Source organism: Pseudophryne corroboree, chromosome 8 (genome assembly GCF_028390025.1).
Source record: "Pseudophryne corroboree isolate aPseCor3 chromosome 8, aPseCor3.hap2, whole genome shotgun sequence".
In the NCBI taxonomy this organism is placed as follows: domain Eukaryota; kingdom Metazoa; phylum Chordata; class Amphibia; order Anura; family Myobatrachidae; genus Pseudophryne; species Pseudophryne corroboree.
The window spans coordinates 351,485,660-351,508,766 of record NC_086451.1 but is presented as its reverse complement, the minus strand read 5'-3'; the positions used below and the strand labels follow the sequence as shown (position 1 = coordinate 351,508,766).

Sequence of the window (23,107 nt, the reverse complement as noted above, 5' to 3'; positions counted from 1 at the left end):
GGAGCTTTCCCAGATGTGGCTGAAGTGACGCAGTCGAGCTCCCACCTCGACATCCCCTCGGGGTGGGTGGGCACCGTTATGCTGAGGACTTAGTGGAAGCAGAACTGGTGCTCTGTTCCTGAGAACCAGTGTTCGCAGCTCTTCTTGTATAACCTCTCGTGCCTCTAGCCACATTGTAGGTACCTCTGGCCCTAGATCGAAATCTGTTAGACCGAAAGGACTGAACAGATGGCCCCGGGTAGAAACGCCTAGCCGGTGGAGCCCCAGAGGGGAGAAACATGAATTTCCCTGCAGTAACTTAGGAAATCCACAAATACAACTCAACCCCAAAGAGCCATTCCCCAGAAAAGGGGAGAGATTCCACACTGCGCTTGGACTCTGCGTCCGCTATCCATTGACGCAACCAAAAGGCCATGTGCGCCGACACTGCCATGGCAGAGGTCCTAGCATTAATATTGCCTATCTCCTTGAGCGAGTCACACAGAACGCGTGCAGTGTCCTGAATGTGCTTCAGGAGAGTCATTGTAGTGACCAGAGGCATGTCCCCGGAGAGGCCCTCCTGAATCTGAGAATGAGAGTCATGTGAATGGCATGGGTCATCTAGCAACCCGCTATGACCGGCCTTTGCGATACACCAGGTGCTGTGTAGATAGACTTTAGTGTAGTCTCTATTTTACTGTCCCCAGGGTCCTTTATGGTAAAGGAGCCCGGGGCAGGCAGCACCGCCTTTTTTGACAGTCTTCCCAGAATTTCCTACCTTCAGGAGCAAATGGGAAAGTGCGCAAAAATCTTTTTGACACTTGGTATATTTTGTCTGGATTTTTCCAGGCTAACTTAAATAGGTCATGGCAAAAGTGTGTGTGTTTGGGGGGCTTATTCAGGCGTCTCTCTGAGCGTGAGCAAGCCTCAAAAGACACTAGGTTTCCCCAATGAAACCTGAAATGATGAATGTGAACGAATGTGGTTGTGTCTTAAAGATGGTGCTGCCCAGTGAAACCAACGTGGCTGTATAGTGAATTAATATGCTTTCAGATATAATAAAATATCTTATTTAATAGAATAACAATGTGGAACAATATATGTATAAAACATTAATTAAAATATTTTTTCTTTTAAATAGATAAGAGAAATTAGGAAGGTGGAGCATACCGCAACCGGTGAGGAGGAGCCGCAGGTGTTGCTATGGTGCATGCAGAGTAACCGGTTTACCCTGCATCTGGCTCCTAGGCTTCAACCATTGGCGATGTGTTCGTCTCCCAGGTGCAGGTCACAGGTGGAGTCCACCGACTTAGGTTTAAAAGGAGGACAAATACACAGGGGAGTACAAGCCTTGAAAAAGAGACTAATCATCTCAAAACGCGTCGGCGGACTTCACCTGTGGTCCTGAATTAGAAAGGGGGGGCTGTGTAACATCTGCCCTAGTAGAAGTCTGCAACAGCCTGTTTTAGTAGCTGAGTTTTCTGAACATTAGCAATGAGTTGTGATGACATATCAGACATCAGGTTCTTAAGGGCCCCTAGCCAGGAGGGATCTGGACGCTCTCTCCTAGCCCCCTCACTGAGTTGTAAAGATTGGCTGCATTGTTCACATGAAACAGAATCAGATGATAAGGGAGAGAATCTGGTGTGGCAAATGTGGAGATGTGCCCTGTAATACAGGGCACATCGTTGCAGCGGCGGGTGTCCGGTGCAGGGATCAGATATTTCCCTGCACCAGACTGTCGGCGGCGAAGGGCAGCGGCGCCGCGGCGTTTCAAACTTGGCGCCACTTGGGCCGCCAATGAGAAGCGCCGCCGGCGTCTTTTCAAACCCGGCGCCATCCGCAAGCCAATCGCGGCTCGCGGAGCGCCGGCCAATCGGAGGCGGGTGCGGCGAGCCAATCGGCGCTCGCCGCATCATAGGCCCCGCCCCCGGCGTCTGACGTCAGACGCCGGGTGGGAGCCGAAGAAGACGGGTAGCGCGTGGAAGAGTGCGGAAGAAGAAGGAGCGGCCGGGACCCGGAGAAGGAAGTCGGCGCGTGAGAGAAGACGTCGGCCGCGGGAAGAAGAGCTCCGGTGGCCGTTGAAGAGGCCAGAAGACGTCGAGCTCCAGAGGAAAGAAGATGTCCAGCGGCGGCTGGACGCGAAAGAGCGGAGGCGGCGCCGCTGGCCAGGACTGGCCGGCGGCAGAAGAGGGCGCCGGAGACCCCCGGATCAGGTGAGGCCTCAGTGAGGCTACCTTCACCCCCTCCCCTTTCCTCCCTAGACCACCGGGTGTTCGGGCATTAGGCCCGTGGGCATAGTCAGGCCCTTCCGGCCTGTGGGCAGTTAGTCGGGCCCTCCCGGCCCGTGGGTACGTTTGATTGGGTCCGTGGGCACGTGTAGTCGGGGTTCCCCCCGGCCCGTGGCCCTGATCGGAGTTTGGGGGTCCTCATTCGATTTGGTGGTTTGGGCGTTAGGCCCAAGCCACCTCACCATCGCGGTAGGCGGGCACTAGGCCCGGGGGCAAAATCAGGCACTAGGCCTGGGAAGCATTAGAGGGCATTAGGCCCTAGTTCATTTTGGCTTAGGGTTATAAGGTGACCCAGGGCAGTAGGCCCAGGTCATCCAACGGGCGACAAGTTAGGCGGGTGCTAGGCCCAAGGGATAAAGTCAGGCCTCGGGCCTGTGTGCAGTTAGGGGGGCGTTGGGCCCAACAAATAAGAGGTTTTTCCCCGAAGGTGGATACGAGTGGCACTGGGCACTAGGTCCAGTCCATTCCAAGGAGTATAGGTAGGCAGGCTCGCTTGGCCTGAGCCCCACATAAAGGAGGGTACAGGAGGTGGGTAGGCTGTGCGGCGTCCACCCCCCCAGAGTGCAGGTAGGGATCTAAAGGAACCGCACCGTTTGATGTTGTACTCTGATATGTGTGTTGTTACCGTGCAGGGCAAAGTGTTGTTTAGAGTTTGTGCATAGTTTGTGTTGCACCACCCACACTTGAGCCAGTTTGAGGGCTTTGTTTATGTAGCTAGTGTAGCGGATGCAGACTAGGTTAGAGTTAGGCCCTGCACGGCTGTTTCTCTCTTTGACTCCTTACAGGGACCTGTAAGTAGAGAAGATCGGAGTACAAGACGTAGGACGGTGAGTAACATCTGTCTGTGTGTTCCTTCTGTGTTCGTCCCTATCTGTCTCCCTTCCTTCAGGGCGAGCGGTGAGCCTTGCACGCCGGTGCAAGGTAGAATTTCCACCTGGTGCGAAAGTGCCAATAGGTGAAACTCGGGCTCTTAGGCGTACGCCTGGGATGACCCTCACCTAGCCTGAAAGCGCATTTTTCCTCGGTTCCGGAGGGCGTTTCGGTCCACAGTCAGGAGGACGGCACTCAGCAATCTCCTTCCTCCTAGGTCATCGTGTCCGGTTTCGATTGAAGATTTTCCAGGTCCGTTGAATGTTCCGGTACCTGAAGGTGAGAGAGTGCGGCGCCTGGTAAGTGGTGAACCTACACCTGCATGGCAGCAGGCACTACAAGCACTGCACCACCGCCCCTCTTACACATACACTGCATAGTTTGTGTTTACCCATGTTCACAGTAAATCACAATGACATACACATACACACAGACAGTAAAACTTATCAAGCCTGCCCTTACTGTATGTGAGAGGAGACACACAGAGAGAGAAGACCAGCACACCCCAGCTAATTATATTACAGTGAAACACTAATGATTTCTGTCCTGTATAGGACACAGATTGTGTACAATAGTGGCTCTCCCCCTTTGCTACACCTTGTATCAGTTTTCCAGCGTGTCTTGAGTGTCAGGAGGAGCTGTGTGAGCCTGCTGCTGCTGCAGTAAGCAGAGGAAGGCGCCAAAATGTTGCTGGTCCCACTCTGAGGTAGGTCCGCCCCCCCAATGGCGTCGGAGCTACAAAGATTTTTATACTGGCAATGCCTCCCAAAGTGCTTAAAAACCATCACACAAGTGCTAGTTTAAGCCACCGCTAGCCAGTTTACACAGGGGGCTCTAGCGGGTCCCCCCCCCCCTCACACCAGGGTCCCGTATGCTGCGCCCGCGTTCTGCCACAACAGGAGCTGGGGGACCCCCCTAGTGGTGCTCCCGGTTTGTACTCCCCACTGTCGTCACCTTCAGGCATCAGTTAGGGGTGTGCTGCAATTGCGACAGCTAAGGCGCAGTGCCTCGCTGAACAAACAACCTCTCAGGACGGTGGTCCTGCAGCGGGGAAGTGGCTCTGACACATCGCAAGGACGGTGACCGTCCGCCCCCTAACCCCCACGGTGCAGGTATGCTGTTGCCCAAACAGCATACTGAAAGTAACAAAGATTTAAAATAAACTGAAGAAAACTCTCTGGAGCTACAGAGATGTGCATACTCTCCTGAGGGCACTTTTTTCTAAACTGCCTGTCGGAGGGGGCATAGAGGGGAGGAGCCAGCACACCCAGTGAAGAAATTTAAAGTGCAAAGGCTCCTTTGGACCCTGTCTATACCCATCGTACTCAGTCTCCCCAATATCCCTTATGGATGCTAGAGAAATTCCTATTATATGTGTGTATATATAAAAATCTCTCTTTCTCTCTCTCTCTCTCTCTCTCTCTCTCTCTCTCTCTCGGGTGGTATTCATGTGACCGCCGGTCAGCTGACCGACAGTCACATGACCTCCTCCACCAGCCCGACGGGTCACTGTCCCGATGGTCGGCATGCCGACCAACAGGGACTATTTCCACTCGTGGGTGTCCACGACACCCATAGAGTGGGAATAGAACCCGTGGCGACCGCAGGTCGCCACCGAGCCCGCAAGGGGCTTGCTGCCGGTATGCTGCCGGGATCCCGGCGTCGGTAAGCTCTCTCTCTCTCTATATATATATATATATATATATATATATATATATTCCTGAGGAAAATGCCTTATTAAACCGGCATTGAAGCGTTGTGTTTTCTACACTGCCTGTCTGAGAGTCTTATTGTGTGAGGCACCTGGAGTGCCACGTCTGCTGCCTGTCTATGTTCACGATTACGGAGGCACCCGGTGCAGAGCAGGAGCATAAATGAGAGCCAGACCACATGTATCCTATATCTATATATCTATATATCTCTACAGTGGGGCAAAAAAGTATTTGGACAGCCACCGATTGGGCAAGTTGACCCACTTAAAAAGATGAGAGAGGTCTGTAATTTTCATCATAGGTACACTTCAACTGTAAGAGACAGAATCTGGAAAAAAAAAACCCAGGAAATCACATTGTATGATTTTTAAACAATTTACTTGTATATTCTTGTGGAAATAAATATTTGAACACCTACCAAGCAGCAAGATTTCTGGCTCTCACAGAACTGTTACTTGTTCTTTAAGAAGCTCTTCTATCCTCCACTCATTACCTGTATTAATGGCACCTGTTTGAACTGGTTATCTGTATAAAAGACACCTGTCCACACCCTCAAACAGTCAGACTGCTACCTCTCCACCATGGCCAAGACCAGAGAGCTGTCTAAGGACACCAGGGACAAAATTGTAGAGCTGCACAAGGCTGGGATGAGCTACTCGACAATAGGCAAGCAGCTTGGTGAGAAGAGATCAACTGTTGGCGCAATTATTAAAAAATTGAAGAAATACAAGATCACTGACAATCTCCCTCGACCTGGTGCTCCATGCAAGATCTCACACCGTTGGGGTATCAATGATCTTGAGAACGGTGAGGAATCAGCCCAGAACTACATGGGGGAACCTGGTCAATGACCTCAAGAGAGCTGGGACCACAGTCACAAAGGTTACCATTAGTAACACACTATGTCGTCATGGATTGAAATCCTGCAGCGCACGAAAGGTCCCCCTGCTTAAGCCAGCACATGTCCAGGCCCATCTAAAGTTTGCCAGTGACCATCTGGATGATCCAGAGGAGGATTGGGAAAATGTAATGTGGTCAGATGAGAGCAAAATCGAACTTTTTGGTATAAACTCCACTCGCCGTGTTTGGAGGGAGAAGAATGATGAATGGCATCCCAAGAACACCATGCCCACTGTGAAGCATGGGAGTGGAAACATCATGCTTTTGGGCTGCTTTTCTGCAAAGGGGACAGGACGACTGATCCGTATTAAGGAGAGGATGAATGAAGCCATGTATTGTGAGATTTTGGGCAAAAACCTCCTTCCCTGAGTAAGAGCATTGAAGATGGAACGTGGCTGGGTCTTCCAGCATGACAATGACCCCAAACACACCGCCCGGGCAACTAAGGAGTGGCTCCGTAAGAAGCATTTCAAGGTCCTGGAGTGGCCTAGCCAGTCTCCAGACCTCAACCCAATAGAAAATCTGTGGAGGGAGTTGAAAGTCCGTGTTGGCCGGCGACAGCCTCAAAACATGACAGATCTAGAGAAGATCTGCATGGCAGAGTGGGCCAAAATACCTGCTACAGTGTGTGCAAACCTGGTCAAGAACTACAGGAAACGTTTGACCTCTGTAATTAGCAACCGAGGTTATATTACAAATAGAGATGAGCGGGTTCAGTTCCTCGGGATCCGAACCCCCCGAACTTTACCCATTTAACACACGGTTCCGAGGCAGCCTCGGATCTTCCCGCCTTGCTCGGTTAACCCGAGCGCGCCTGAACGTCATCATCCCGCTGTCGGATTCTCGCGAGATTCGTATTCTATATAAGGAGCCGCGCGTCGCTGCCATTTTCACTCGTGCTTTGGAGATGATAGCGAGAGGACGTGGTTGCGTTCTCTCAGTTTCTGTGTTCAGTGTGCTGCAAATATCTGTGCTCAGTGTGCTGCAAATATCTGTGCTCAGTGTGCTAAATATATACGTTCTCTGCCTGAAAAACGCTCCATATCTGTGCTGCATTGTAGTATATAGTAGGAGGACAGTGCAGAATTTTGCTGACCACCAGTATATATATAGCAGTACGGTACAGTAGTCCATTGCTCTACCTCTGTGTCTTCAAGTATACTATGCATCCATACCTGTGCTGTATTTTAGTTGTGCGCAGTATATAGTAGGAGGACAGTGCAGAATTTTGCTGACCACCAGTACGGTACAGTAGCAGTACGGTACAGTAGTCCATTGCTCTACCTCTGTGTCTTCAAGTATACTATGCATCCATACCTGTGCTGCATTTTAGTTGTGCGCAGTATATAGTAGGAGGACAGTGCAGAATTTTGCTGACCACCAGTATATATATAGCAGTACGGTACAGTAGTCCACTCACTGCTCTACCTCTGTGTCGTCAAGTATACTATCCATATCTGTGCTGCATTGTAGTTGTGCGCAGTATATAGTAGGACAGTGCAGAATTTTGCTGACCACCAGTATATATATAGCAGTACGGTACAGTAGTCCATTGCTCTACCTCTGTGTCGACAAGTATACTATGCATCCATACCTGTGCTGCAATTTAGTTGTGCGCAGTATATAGTAGGAGGACAGTGCAGAATTTTGCTGACCACCAGTATATATATAGCAGTACGGTACAGTAGTCCACTGCTTTACCTCTGTGTCGTCAAGTATACTATCCATATCTGTGCTGCATTGTAGTTGTGCGCAGTATATAGTAGGAGGACAGTGTAGAATTTTGCTCACCACCAGTATATATATAGCAGTACGGTACAGTAGTCCATTGCTCTACCTCTGTGTCGACAAGTACAGTATACTATGCATCCATACCTGTGCTGCATTTTAGTTGTGCGCAGTATATAGTAGGAGGACAGTGCAGAATTTTGCTGACCACCAGTATATATATAGCAGTACTGTACAGTAGTCCATTGCTCTACCTCTGTGTCGTCAAGTATACTATGCATCCATACCTGTGCTGCATTTTAGTTGTGCGCAGTATATAGTAGGAGGACAGTGCAGAATTTTGCTGACCACCAGTATATATATAGCAGTACGGTACAGTAGTCCACTGCTCTACCTCTGTGTCGTCAAGTATACTATCCATATCTGTGCTGCATTGTAGTTGTGCGCAGTATATAGTAGAAGGACAGTGCAGAATTTTGCTGACCACCAGTATATATATAGCAGTACGGTACAGTAGTCCATTGCTCTACCTCTGTGTCGTCAAGTATACAGTACTATCCATATGTGTGCTGCATGTGCTGTTTGGGGACTATTTTTTAAATCTGCAATCCTGTCTGACACTGCAGTGCCACTCCTAGATGGGCCAGGTGTTTGTGTCGGCCACTTGGGTCGCTTAGCTTAGCCGTCCAGCGACCTTGGTGCACCTCTTTTTTTCTTTGCATCATGTGCTGTTTGGGGACTATTTTTTAAATCTGCCATCCTGTCTGACACTGCAGTGCCACTCCTAGATGGGCCAGGTGTTTGTGTCGGCCACTTGGGTCGCTTAGCTTAGCCATCCAGCGACCTTGGTGCACCTCTTTTTTTCTTTGTATCATGTGCTGTTTGGGGACTATTTTTTTTAAATCTGCCATCCTGTCTGACACTGCAGTGCCACTCCTAGATGGGCCAGGTGTTTGTGTCGGCCACTTGGGTCGCTTAGCTTAGCTATCCAGCGACCTCGGTGCACCTCTTTTTCTCTTTGCATCATGTGCTGTTTGGGGACTATCTTTTAAATCTGCCATCCTGTCTGACACTGCAGTGCCACTCCTGGATAGACCAGGTGTTTGTGTCGGCCACTTGGGTCGCTTAGCTTAGCCATCCAGCGACCTTGGTGCACCTCTTTTTTTCTTTGCATCATGTGCTGTTTGGGGACTATTTTTTAAATCTGCCATCCTTTCTGACACTGCAGTGCCACTCCTAGATGGGCCAGGTGTTTGTGTCGGCCACTTGGGTCGCTTAGCCATCCAGCGACCTTGGTGCACCTCTTTTTTTCTTTGCATCATGTGCTGTTTGGGGACTATTTTTTAAATCTGCCATCCTGTCTGACACTGCAGTGCCACTCCTAGATGGGCCAGGTGTTTGTGTCGGCCACTTGGGTCGCTAAGCTTAGCCATCCAGCGACCTTGGTGCACCTCTTTTTTTCTTTGCACCATGTGCTGTTTGGGGACTATTTTTTAAATCTGCCATCCTGTCTGACACTGCAGTGCCACTCCTAGATGGGCCAGGTGTTTGTGTTGGCCATTTGGGTCACTTAGCTTAGCCATCCAGCGACCTTGGTGCACCTCTTTTTTTCTTTGCATCATGTGCTGTTTGGGGACTATTTTTTAAATCTGCCATCCTTTCTGACACTGCAGTGCCACTCCTAGATGGGCCAGGTGTTTGTGTCGGCCACTTGGGTCACTTAGCTTAGCCATCCAGCGACCTTGGTGCACCTCTTTTTTTCTTTGCATCATGTGCTGTTTGGGGACTATTTTTTAAATCTGCCATCCTGTCTGACACTGCAGTGCCACTCCTAGATGGGCCAGGTGTTTGTGTCGGCCACTTGGGTCGCTTAGCTTAGCCATCCAGCGACCTCGGTGCACCTCTTTTTTTCTTTGCATCATGTGCTGTTTGGGGACTATTTTTTAAATCTGCCATCCTGTCTGACACTGCAGTGCCACTCCTAGATGGGCCAGGTGTTTGTGTCGGCCACTTGGGTCGCTTAGCTTAGCCATCCAACGACCTTGGTGCACCTCTTTTTTTCTTTGCATCATGTGCTGTTTGGGGACTATTTTTTAAATCTGCCATCCTGTCTGACACTGCAGTGCCACTCCTAGATGGGCCAGGTGTTTGTGTCGGCCACTTGGGTCACTTAGCTTAGCCATCCAGCGACCTTGGTGCACCTCTTTTTTTCTTTGCATCATGTGCTGTTTGGGGACTATTTTTTAAATCTGCCATCCCATCTGACACTGCAGTGCCACTACTAGATGGGCCAGGTGTTTGTGTCGGCCACTTGGTTTGCTTAGCTTAGTCATCCAGCGACCTTGGTGCAAATTTTAGGACTAAAAATAATATTGTGAGGTGTGAGGTGTTCAGAATAGACTGGAAATGAGTGGAAATTATGGTTATTGAGGTTAATAATACTATGGGATCAAAATGACCCCCAAATTCTATGATTTAAGCTGTTTTTGAGGGTTTTTTGTAAAAAAACACCCGAATCCAAAACACACCCAAATCCGACAAAAAAATTTCAGGGAGGTTTTGCCAAAACGCGTCCGAATCCAAAACACGGCAGCGGAACCGAATCCAAAACCAAAACACAAAACCCGAAAAATTTCCGGTGCAAATCACTAATTACAAAGTATTGAGTTAAACTTTTTTATTGTCCAAATATTTATTTTCTGCAAGAATATACAAATAAATTGTCTCTCATAGTTGACGTGTACCTATGATGGAAATTACAGACCTCTCTCATCTTTTTAAGTGGGTCAACTTGCACAATCGGTGGCTGTCCAAATACTTTTTTGCCCCACTGTATATAGTAACAGAGTTGTAGGAATTATTAGTATTATAATTTATTTATAAGGCGCCACAAGTGTTTCGGAGCACCGTAAATAAAACACACATTAGAACAATACAGGGTATACAGGACTTAACATCACAGAAAACTAAAACAGAGCACAGGTAACAAAAAACACCACAGTTCTTAGTACACAGCTGAGAGATAAGGAAGCAAAGGAGTATTCGGCATACTACTGGGGGCTGGCAGCCATTGGAAGAGATGAACAGTCACTGAGTAGGAGAGAGCTGTAATTGAAGTTCAAGAGAAGAGGGCAGTGAAAACAGGATGGAAGAGGGCCCTGCTCTAGGGAGAGGACTCACGACAAGCAGGTTCACAGTGAAGCAGTATCTTTAATGGCATCAGACACTGCACTTTATACTTCACAGACACAGGCCTGGACAAATAAATAAAAAATAAACAAACTGGTCAAATTAAATATCCCAGCACTAAGGTGCTTACCGATCGGTCTGCTGCAATGGCCTACAGCCACAATCTGCTGTACTCCTCTGGCACAGCCAATATCATCAGTCTCTGGCACTACGGAGACTCCGACCTACCTTCTGACTGCTATCTAGCATCAGTGCACAGATGTATGGGAGTTTTAAACTGTCCAGTCATGAGTTCCAGCTGTATCTATCCAGCTTGGTAAACCCGGATGTCCAAACCTTAACTGCTAGTGGAGACTGCACAGGTTTTACTTTAGCTCCCCTCTCACCAACTATATGTGTGTGTGTGTGTGTGTGTGTGTGTGTGTGTGTGTGTGTGTGTGTTTGTGTGTGTGTGTGTATATATATATATATATATATAGTGAAACAGAATGTGCTGCACTATATAAGAAACTGTAAATAAATACATATATATATATATATATATATATATAGACCAAATAAAAACTTTTAGCACATTATTTTTAGGAATGTTAAGATAGAACAAAAGTCTGAAAGTTACTACATGAATTTCCCCTTAAAAAAATAAATATAATACATAACTCAACTTACTCTGATGGTTTACTATTTGTTTCCACAGTAGAAGAGTTTTGTTCCCTGCAAGAACATAAAAGAAAAAGTTATAAAAAAATGAAATGATTAAATATTTAGGATTTATATAAATAACAAAATATATACCTTACAGTTATTTTAGCCCACTAATACCCTTTTCACACTGCCAATGCCGGATCCCAACCCGGTAATTGGAAACGGGTCCTTCCCGGGTAGGATCCGGCAATATGCCGGGCGGGTTGCCATAGCAGTGGGGGGCGGAGCTGGCGGTGGGGGCGGAGGTGGAGGCGGCGCTGGGAGATGAGATTCTCTCCGCGCCGCCTCTCCCTGCTGTAGTAAACGGCTCCCGGGATGCATCAACTCGGGAGCCCATTTACGCAGCCACTGACCTGGTATTCAACCCGGGTATAACACTGCTTTATTCCCGGGTTGAATTGCTGGGTCAGGCGAGCCGCGATTTCGGCTATGCCCCTTTCACACCGCACGCTGACCCGTGTTGACCCGGCAATATGCCAGGTCGATACCGGGTTATTTGTGTGGTGTGAAAGGGGTATTAACAACCCACAACATGATTAATAAAAGCACATGTACATTTACAATAATCTTAAAATGCTGTTTTCTATCTGCTTTTCTTATATTTACTAATGCTTTGCAATATATTTTGACTTATTTTGGTTCTACAATTGGTTGCTATACAAAGAGGATTTTGGTACTTACCGATAAATCCATTTCTCTGAATCCTCTAGGGGACACTGGAGTCCTATACAGTAGGGGTGTGAAGCCTTGAACCGGAGGTGTGGCACAATCTAAAATTAGCATTGTCTGCACAGCCGGCTCCTCCCCCTTCACATCCCTCCTCCCTCAGTTTGAAAAATTTGACTGAGAGAGTAGGACATGACACTATAGCACATGGCGAGGAACCGAACCGTACAACATATCAAACAGCGGCCAAGAACTCTTAACCGAATAAGTAACGCTGTTTGTACGAACTGTTTAAAACAAGAACTTTGAACACAGCAGGTTGACAGCACCGAGGCGGGCGTCCACTGTCCCCTAGAGGATTCAGAGAAATGGATTTATCGGTAAGTACCAAAATCCTCTTTTCTCTTTCATCCACTAGGGGACACTGGAGTCCTATACAGTAGGGGACGTCCCAAAGTTTTCCCCCAGGGAGGGAGTGCTGTTGGTGGCCTGCAAAACTAAACGTCTGAACTTAGATTCTCCGGACGCAAAAGTATCAAACTTGTAAAATTTCGCGAACGTGTGGGCTGAAGACCACGTCGCCGCTCTGCAAAGTTGAGTAGTGGAAGCACCCCTGGCAGCCGCCCACGAGGCACCCACTGATCGGGTAGTATGAGCACCCGTCTGAACCGGAACCTGTTTGCCACAGGAAATATAAGCTTGCCGAATGGCAAGTCTAATCCATCTAGACAAAGACTGCTTAGATGCCGGCCAACCCTTCTTTGGCCCATCATAAAGAACAAACAAATGGTCCGACTTTCTGAAAGACGACGTAACCTGTACGTATACCCTTAAAGCTCGGACAACATCCAATGACACGTCCTCATCTGTGAGACCCTGGAAAGATGGGACCACTATTGGCTGGTTTACGTGAAAACCCGAAACCACCTTCGGAAGAAAGTCTGCTCTTGTACGGAGTTCCGCCCTATCCTCATGAAAAACTAAGAGAGGACTCTTACAGGATAAGGCTCCCAACTCAGAAACCCGCCTAGCCGAAGCCAAGGCCAGTAATAACGTGACCTTCCAAGAGAGATATTTCAGGTCTGTTCTTGTCAACGGCTCAAAAGTCGATGACTTCAAATATTCTAACACCAAATTTAAGTCCCATGGTGCCGTGGGAGGACGAAACGGGGGTTGAATCCTCAGAACCCCCTGTAAAAAGGTTTGAATCTCTGGCAAGGATGCTATCCGCTGTTGAAAAAGGATGGAGAGAGCCAAAATCTGAACCTTCAAAGAGCCCAGTCTGAGCCCTCCCTCTATACCTGCCTGAAGGAAAAGTAGAAGTCGAGATAAATGGAAGTTCGTTGAATTCCATCCCCGCTCCTGACACCAAGCCATGTACCGTCTCCAAATCCTGTAGTAGTGCCTGGCTGTGACCGGCTTCCTAGCGGCAATCATTGTAGGAATGGCCGTTCGTGGAATCCCTCTGTTTCTTAAGATCCGGGTTTCAATATCCACGCCGTCAAACGCAGCCTGTTCAGGTTGGGGTGTAGGAACGGTCCCTGAGATAGCAGGACCTCTCTCTGAGGTAACCTCCAAGGATCTTCCGCAAGTAACCCCCGCAGGTCGGAGTACCAACTCCTGCGGGGCCAATCCGGTGCGATTAGAATGGCCCACACTCGTTCCCGTTTTACCCTTTTTAGAACTCTGGGTATGAGTGGGAATGGGGGAAATATGTAAACCCTGCTGTAACACCAAGGAAGTGTTAATGCGTCCACTCCTTCTGCTGCTGGATCTCGAGTCCTTGACACATATCTGGGCAGCTGATGGTTTTGTCGAGACGCCATTAGGTCCACCTGAGGCAGACCCCATCTTCCCACAATCATGTTGAAAATCCGTGGATGAAGGCACCACTCTCCCGGATGCATGTCCTGGCGACTGAGGTAATCTGCTTCCCAGTTCTCCACACCTGGAATGAACACTGCCGAGAGAATGATGTCTCGTCTTTCTGCCCACAACAAGATCTTTGTGGCTTCCTTTAACGCCATCCTGCTCTTTGTTCCTCCTTGACGGTTTATGTAAGCCGTCGTCGTGACATTGTCTGACTGAATCCTGATGTGTTGTTTCATGACTAGGTCTTCTGCTAAGAGAAGTGCATTGTAAACTGCTCTTAGTTTGAGGATATTTATGGGTAGTTTGCTCTTCTGTAGCGTCCACCGTCCTTGAAAACTGATGGTCCTCTAGGACGTCTCCCCAACCTCTGAGACTGGCGTCCGTCGTCAGGATCCTCCAATCCCAAATGCCGCATTTCTTGCCGGCTGCAAGGTTCTTGTGTAACGACCACCATATCAAGGAGACATGTACTTGTGGTTGAAGTCGGATTCTCCGATGGAGAAGCCAGTGCGAGCCTGCTCCCTGAGCAATGAGGTTTATTTGGAATGGTCAGGAATGAAGTCTGCCGTACTGGAGAGCTTCGAATGACGCCACCATCTTCCCGAGAAGTTGCACACAGAGGTGCAGAGAAACGGTTTGCGTCCTCAGTACTTGAGCCACTAATCTCTGTAGGTCCTGGACCTTGTTCTCTGGTAGGAACACACGTAATAGGACCGTGTCCAAGATGAGACCGAGGAATTGAATCCGTTGAGTCGGTATGAGGTTGGACTTTTGGAAGTTGACAATCCATCCATGTTGAATTAGAAATTGATGGGATGTCTGAACATCCTTGAGCAGTCGATTCTGAGATGGAGCCTTGATCAGTGAATCGTCCAGATAAGGTATAATCGTGACCCCCAACAGTCTCAGTCCTGCAACCATGATCGCCATGATCTTTGTGAAAATTCTTGGGGCTGATGCTAGACCGAACGGCAAGGCCCGGAATTGGTAGTGATCCGCCACCAGTGTGAACCTTAAGTAAGCCTGGTGAGGAGTCCAGATTGGAATGTGCAGATATGCATCCTTTATGTCCATGGATATCATGAACTCGCCCTGTTCTAAGCCTGCAATGACTGATTGGATTGATTCCATCTTGAATTTGTAGACTCTTAAAAACTGGTTGAAAACTTTTAAATTGAGTATTGGTCTGACCGTCCCGTCCGGCTTTGGCACGACAAAAAGATTGGAATAGAATCCTGTTCCTCTCTGAGAAGCGGGAACCGGAATAATGACCTCTGCTTGTAGCAATTTGAGAATTGCTGCCCGTAGTGCCCCTGCTCTTTGAGGGCACCGAGGCAATCCTGTTGTAAAAAACTGACTGTGAGGCCCCTGTTGAAATTCCAGCTTGTATCCCTGAGAGATTAAGTTGTTCACCCAAAGTTCTGGTGAGGTTTTGGCCCAGATGTGCTGAAAACCTTCCAGTCGGCCGCCCACCAAGGGGGACCCCAGGTGAGCTGGGAGGCCGTCATGCCACGGTCTTGTCAGCAGGTTTATCCTGCTTTCTGGTTGCTGCCTGCGAGCGGCCTCTACCTCTGCCCCCGCGTGCTTGTGTACCGAAACCCCTACCTCGGGCTCGAAAGGACTGTGATCTAAATGAAGTAAACGCTGGTCCCGAATAACCTCTCCTAGTTTGTGGAGCGGTTCTCGTATAAGGGGTAGGCAGAAAAGTGGACTTCCCCGCTGTAGCCTGCGAAATCCACTTGTCCAACTCTGGTCCGAACAGCATTTCACCCCCAAAGGGGATGGCTTCTACTGCCTTCTTGGTGTCAGAGTCTCCTTGCCATTCTCTGAGCCATAAAATCCTTCTAGCCGATATGGCCGATGCAGATATGCGCGATGCTATTCTGCTAATATCCTTAGAAGCCTGACACAAGTATGAAGCAGATTCTCTAATGTGTTCCGCCAGTTGGGTAATCTCCTCTAAGCTATTTTCCTACTCAATAGCTTGTACAATACGTCCAGACCATGCACCCATGGCCTTGTTAACCCAAGCACAGACGATTGCAGGCCTCTGTGCTGCACCAGCTGCTACGAAAATTGACTTTAATGCTGTGTCAACCTTACGGTCTGACGCATCTTTTAAAGTAGTTACGCTAGGAATTGGTAAGATTGTCTTCTTTGACAACCTTCCTAGGGAAGCATCCACTACCGGCGGATTCTCCCACTTGTCCATTACACCCTTAGGTAGGGGATAAGTTATCTGAAACCGTTTCGGAAATTGATATCGTTTGTCAGGCTGTTTCCAAGCCTCCTTCATCTGAGACTGGAGGGATTTAGGAATGGGAAACACTGCTGAACGCGGTTTTTGGGATTCGAACAAATCGAAATCTTCCGGCTCCCGTATTTCCTCTACCTGAAAGTTTAAGATCTCCTTTACCGCGTCAATTAAGGAGTCCAGACCAGAGATTGCCGTGTCCTCCTCTGGAAAATCGGCATCTAGGTTAGGTTCAATTAACTCACCTTCCTCTGTATCAAGAAGAAAACCCTGTTCTTCCTCTGATTCCGGTATAATAGGAAGCGTTCTCTTAACGGCCTTGCGCACACTCGTTTCTGCGTGTGCGGGCGGCGTTAACTTGATGAGAAATTCCTCCATCGTCTTTGAGAATCCCGCAGCCCATTCCGATTGCTGCTTGCGCGACTCTGCCATCTCCTTGGAGATTCTATTAGCAAGGTTGTCTTCCCATGCCTTAGCCAGAGCACTGCTCCCAGGTGGAGCGTCCTTGTCTAAGCAGGAGTCGCACACCCCGGAGCTGCCAACCCGCGTGCTCTTCTTGTTACATTTCATACAAACATAACAGGTCTTGGAGGTCTTTGTTGCCTCAGACATGTTGTTTTTAAACCCCTTATCAGGGTATTACGCAGCGCTTTCACCCTTTAAACTAGGAAGAGAAAGACTGGGAGATGACGGAAGCAAAGGTATTGGATACGGCTGGAATTACCTGTCCTTTTGTTATGGAAAAGGATCAAGGCAAAATATTTTTACATGAAAAAACAAAAACAAAAAAAACAAAAAACACCCGCCGACTCGCAACCCTCACACCCCAACTGTTAAATCAGCTACGATGTTAGAGTTGGTATTCGCTTGCTTCCGTGTATTTTCTTCAGGATCTTTGAAACAGAAGTCCCTTGAAAATATAATAAGTAAAATATGATTACTTTCCAGGAGATCCTCACATATATAATTTACACCAGCAGAGGGAGCTCTTAGCATAAAGAACCCTCTACTAATATCAATATAGCCACATATCCAGTCAGAGCAGCAGGGGGAGCTATTTCTAAAGACTCTTCCCCTATGTTCTCCCTGTTGGAGGGGGGAGGGGATGGTGAGGGCATGCATCTTCTCCGACTGGCGCCAATAATAATATTAAACATGGCCCCCACTAGAAGTTGTAACTTGTAAGTACTATCGTCTTATGCTTTGTCTATATAATTAACTGGTCTGAACATCCTTGTGTCTATATCGCAGCGCGCTGCCGAGAACTCCTCAGCCGCGCGGCGCTGTCTCTCTCTCTCTCCCCCTCATGCCGCCCGCTGGCGCGCGCCGGGACCGCTGTGAGAAGCTTCCGTAGCGGCGTCTGTACACCGCCTCTCTCTTCTTCTGCAGCGCGCCGCTCCCTCTCCCCCTGCCCACCGGAAAGACAAACAGAGCCCCGCGCTGCACCAGCTCCCGCGCGCTGGCTGCTGACCTCAGCTCTATAAAGAGGGGGTTTTAAGTAATACTACAAAGCAAGTGTAAAGAGAGGGGAAAAAAAATATATATATACATATACTATATGAAAGAACCTAGCCTAAGCTACTTCTTCTAAGTCCCCAGTTTTCCTTTTCAACCAGTACTCACTATTAGCTGTTGGAGGATCTCCTGTGGAGAGATGCAGGTCCTTTCAATAGGGATCTTTGTCTCTCCAATATTAAGTAGCTTTGTCTCCTTTTTATTAGGGTTACGCAGCCCTTTTCAGTTTTTTTGTCAGGAGCTAAGTGCTCCCACGTGCTGTTACCTCCAGCACAATTTTTCAAACTGAGGGAGGAGGGATGTGAAGGGGGAGGAGCCGGCTGTGCAGACAATGCTAATTTTAGATTGTGCCACACCTCCGGTTCAAGGCTTCACACCCCTACTGTATAGGACTCCAGTGTCCCCTAGTGGATGAAAGAGAAAACTTGTTTAACTTGAATTTTATTTAACATCACACAATTTTTCCTTTTATATGGTGTCCTAAATGTGAATATATATCATAATGGTCAGTTTTATCACTGCTAATATATGCAATATAATGCCTCCTGACAGTGACGTCACAAGACGGGAGCGGGGTACGTGGGCTGCACACGGGTGTGACGCCAAAATGTCGGCTCCTCTGCAGTGACAGGAGCCAGGTACTGCAGTGTGTAAGTCTCCTACAGTTTAGAAAAAGAAAAATAAGAAGTTCACCCTGCGCTTATCTGTTAAAACATGTAATAGGTATTACACCTCAGTGAAGAGATATAGAGAAACGTGAATTACACACAAAATAAACAATACAATAATGAGCTTTTCAGCAAGGTAGTCCAACTTCAATTGCAGGTTCTCCTTTAGGGTATATAGTTCATCCTTTTAATGAGGATCTGAAACAACATGTGTGCTCCCCGCACAGCAGCATGGTTAGCATAGGAGGGATAAGCACAATAATAAAGTGATAGTGCAGTGTTCTTCACAAAAAGCACAAGCTTTAATAGGTTACACTTACAACACAGAAGATAAAAGATGGCATGTAATCATCCTCTTAGGACAAACACAGCAACGTTAAGAGCATCTCACGGAGTCCCACTGATGTTCCAAGGAATGGTGGAAGGTAAAGAGCAGCTCCGGAATCCGCAATCCCCCTCCGAGTGGATGCTCAGCGCAAAAGGATGTCCAAACGATGTGTCACAGCCCACACTTGAACGCGTTTTCGGACCACAATGGATCCTTCATCAGAAGTGTGGTACAAACAGTTTTTTGTGTTCCTTTTAAAAATGCCCAATTAGCCCTCATTAGAGACACCGGAACCGGCGCTCGATGACGCAATCCGTAAAGCGTCTTTTGCGTTCCATACATGCGTTCCACAGTCAAAGAGCCCTGACGATTGATATCCTATTTCCTCTCCCGGACGGAAATGACGAAACCGGAAGTAATGTTCATCCTTATGCCGCTTGCGTTCCACCATGCGGTTCAACATAATTCCGGTCATATGTCCATTGTTACATAGATAATAACTAAAAAAATACATTCATAAATAGAAAATAGGTAAAATGGCAAGTAATACATAAACTAAACCCTCACCAAAGTGCACTGAGTTATTTAAAAAAAAAAAATACATATAAAGATAAAAACATAGGATTACGTTAAGAAGCACTTCAATTCAAACTCACTGTTAGGACCATTGGGGATCAAAGTTTTTAATTGGTAAATCCACCGCATTTCAGCTCTTGATAATCTTTGTTCCAAATCTCTAGTCCTGTTTTTTGGTAGTATCTGTTCGATACCATAAAAGCTGCTAAAATGGCATTCTTTCTTGTTATGTACTTTTTTAAAATGTGCTGACACGGTATGTGTGTCAAGCCCCTTTCTAATATTACAGATATGTTCGGCAAGATGCACCTTCAATGCTCTGGAGGTCTTACCAACATATCTTAGACAACAACTGCATTCCAGAACATAGATAATATTTCTAGAGTGACAGGTGATGAACTGATTAATAGTAAAAGTCTTGTCATTAACAGCGAAGTCCGTGAATTTGGTAGTGCTACTTTTAACTGAACAACATATTAGACACGCCCCACACCTATGAAAGCCTTTCATATGGATGCTTTGGCGTAACTCCGTATCTAAACTACTATGTACGAGTTGGTCTTTAAGTGCAGGGGCCCGTCTATAAATAAAAGTAGGTTTAGATTTAGACGGTAAACTTTCTGATAAAATTGGGTCCTGCAGTAGTAGTTTCCAATTAGTCCTAAATACTTTTTCTATATCCTTAAACCTTTTATTAAATTGACTAATAAATGCCCACTGGAACCTATCTTCAGTTGCGTCTGTCTTTTCTTTAACTTTAAGTAGGTCCTCTCTTTTTACACAATCTATTTTAGATCTTGCCTTAGCTACAGTGGATTGTGAGTAACCCTTTTGGAAAAACCGTTCAGACATATCATCTAATTGTTGTTGACACACCAAATCATCCGTGCAATTTCTTTTAACTCTTGAAAACTGTCCATAGGGAATTCCCTCAAGCCAGTTTTCGTGATGTAAACTTGTTCTTTCGATAAAACTGTTAGAGTCTGTTACTTTCATAAAGGCCCTTGTCTTCAAGGTGCCCTCTTCAATATAAATAAGTAAATCACGGAAATTAGTCTCGATTTCACTGCAAGCAATAGTCAGTTTAATATTCATAGTATTACTATTAAGACTGCTTTTAAATTCTTCCAAAGAGACTTCACCTCCTCTCCACATGAATAAAATGTTATCTATATATCGTTGCCAGCAGGGCCGGATTAACAATGGGGTGGATGGAGCTGCAGCTCCAGGCCACCCCATCAAAATAGGCCCATACTCCTCTGCTGTGCTGCTGTAAACAGGAAAAAATGTTTTCCTGCTACAGCAGCCTGTCAGTGGCAATCAAGGTCCCTCCCCGGCAGCGAACTGTGAACCACCCTCCTGCTGCACCTGCGGACCAAATGCCGCCGCACTGTCCACAGGCAAATACTTCATACACATGGCAGAAGGCTTCACTAGCCCTAACTGCGCCCCGTACAAAGTGAAGCGGCCCCGCCTCTAAACCACATGACGTTGGGGCGAGTGACGTCCCAAAGTGCAATGGTCGCCCGGCCACCCCGCTACCGAAATAGGAAGCGCTGGCAGTGGCAGAGTTAACATCCAGCAGCTCTGTGAAGGCGGCTCCTGGGGTGAGTTGTCACTCAGCATGGCTGCTGTGCTGCTTGTATAATAATTATTATAATAATTATAACCGAGGCGCTGACATATATAATATCTATCTACCTACCTATCATCTATCTATCTGTATATACGTGTGTGTGTATATATATATATATATATATATATATATGTGTATATATATGTATATATGTGTGTATATATATATATATATATATATATGTATATATAGTGACACACACACTAATATATATATATATATATATATATATTATATATAAAATATATATATTAAAAATAGTATAAGAGAAGGCGCTCCATAAACTCCGATCATGGAGATGGCCCGTAATCCTGTGGTATTATGGGCTATTCCTCTAGAAGGAAACTACTGTCTAGACCAGCGGTCGCCATCCCGTCGGGTAGCTCGGCACCGCTTTTTAAGTAGCTCGCAACGGTGGGTGCATATTAATATGGTGCCGGCCATCAGCCAATCAGAACTCACGTGCCGGCTCCTGATTGGCTGGCGGTCCACACCATATTTCAGATGACCGCGCACCGACTGCACCCGCCGTGCCTGTTCCTTCTCCACCGCCGTTCCGCAGCACCTGCAGCTCCACTGGGCTAGCAAGAGCAAGGTGAGGCGAAGGCCACTGAACAGGGTGGAGGCGGTGAGCAGAGAGCAGCACCCGCAGCCAGGCCGGCGTCCCCATTCCACACCTCAAAGTGCCACCCGCCATGGTGCTTCCACTGCTGCCCGTCATAGGTGCACAGGGAGAAGCGCTTCCCCCACTCCTCCTTCCATCACTGCTGAGCAGGAGACGTCAGCTGAATTGTGAATTGTGTACAGTGTGCTGCGCTGTTAAGGTTAAGCAGCTCAAAAAGGGAATAAATAGGTTATTTGGTAATATTGAGAGCTGATGTGTTTGTGGTGGCTGTGGGATACAAGGAAATAGAGATGCAGGTAGTGAAAGATTAAGAGGGGGAGACAAGTTAAACCAAAATAAAATGAAACAAATTTAAATCAATAAATAAGTAAAATAAGCAGTTACAATGTTCCAAGCTGTTTTGTGCCTTGTTTAGAATGCGGAAACGTTTTGTATTGTGCCACAGCTTAAGGTTGGAGACCACTGGACTAGATATATTGGATTTTGTTGCCTCCTTGTAAAGACTTTTGGTAATACTGCCTCTGAATAAAAGTTGAGCTCAGAGAGACTTTAAAAAATATTCAACACGTAAAAGGGAAGGGTGGACACCTACTAACTATGGGGGCTATTCAGAGATGGACGCAGCCGCTGCATGCCACATACATCAGGTCTGTGCACATGCACTGGCCATAGTGCGCGACCCGTCACCATGCAACTGCATCCCAGAAGGATGCGATCACATAGTGATTGATAGCCACGGGCGTCAGGAGGGCAAGGCAGGCATGTCTGGGCCACTTTTGGGGTGGCAGCTTGATGTCATAAGCAGCTGCTCAGAGAGAAAAAATGGCGCCGGACCGCCTGCCAGCATAGTCAGGGGTCGTCCTCTAATTGATGCGTTCACAATTAAATTGCGACTGCATCGTGGGGCGGCACAACACACATGCTGGGCGGCCTTGCTCTGTGTTATGCGGCCCCCAGCATGTGAGGAGATGGATGCAGATCTCGCTGCGGAAGCAAGATCTGTGTCCATCTCTGAATAACCCCCTATATATATTTGCTATATATGAATATATAAATATAAGTGTATATCAATATATATTATTGCTTAGTAGCTCTTACAACACACTTATGAGGTGCGCCCGTGAACAACAGCACACAATGTTGAAGCCATGGCTGTGGGAGGCTGCGTTATGCCACAATGCGGCAACACCACGGCCCATAATTCAGCATGGATCACTATTCAGGGAAATTGCAAATTAAGCGATTATCAAATGACTGTGCATGCGGTGTTCACATTGCGGACACACGAGGGGTAATAGTACAGATCATAATCTCAATGTAGGCGCTGTCTGACTGACAGGAAGCTGGCGTTTCTGGGCGGTATCCTGCCATTTTCTGGGTGTGTCAGAAAAAACACCTGCATGCCCAGGCATTTTTGGGGAGGCTCTCTGACGTCAGTGCAGACCACTTCCAGGCCGTCTCAGTCGCACATTAGATGCAGCCTTTAGACCTACTCACATTTGCTCTGATGGCAAAGTTTCTTTGATGTTCCGGGAATTGCGTATGTATCTGCATATGGATAGCGATCTGTGATGCATTCGCAATTTTGCACGG

General features: G+C 47.3%; 1 protein-coding gene across 2 annotated transcripts in view; it reads right to left on the bottom strand.

The window, feature by feature from the left end:
* The window catches only part of LOC134949111 (interleukin-13 receptor subunit alpha-1-like), a 238,155-nt gene that overhangs the window by 44,288 nt on the left and 170,760 nt on the right, over window positions 1–23,107 (bottom strand). For both annotated transcript variants that reach the window (XM_063937501.1, XM_063937502.1), the window contains one exon: window positions 11,339–11,383. In XM_063937501.1, coding sequence (XP_063793571.1) covers window positions 11,339–11,383 — 45 coding nt within the window. The remainder of the gene's footprint in view (window positions 1–11,338; window positions 11,384–23,107) is intronic.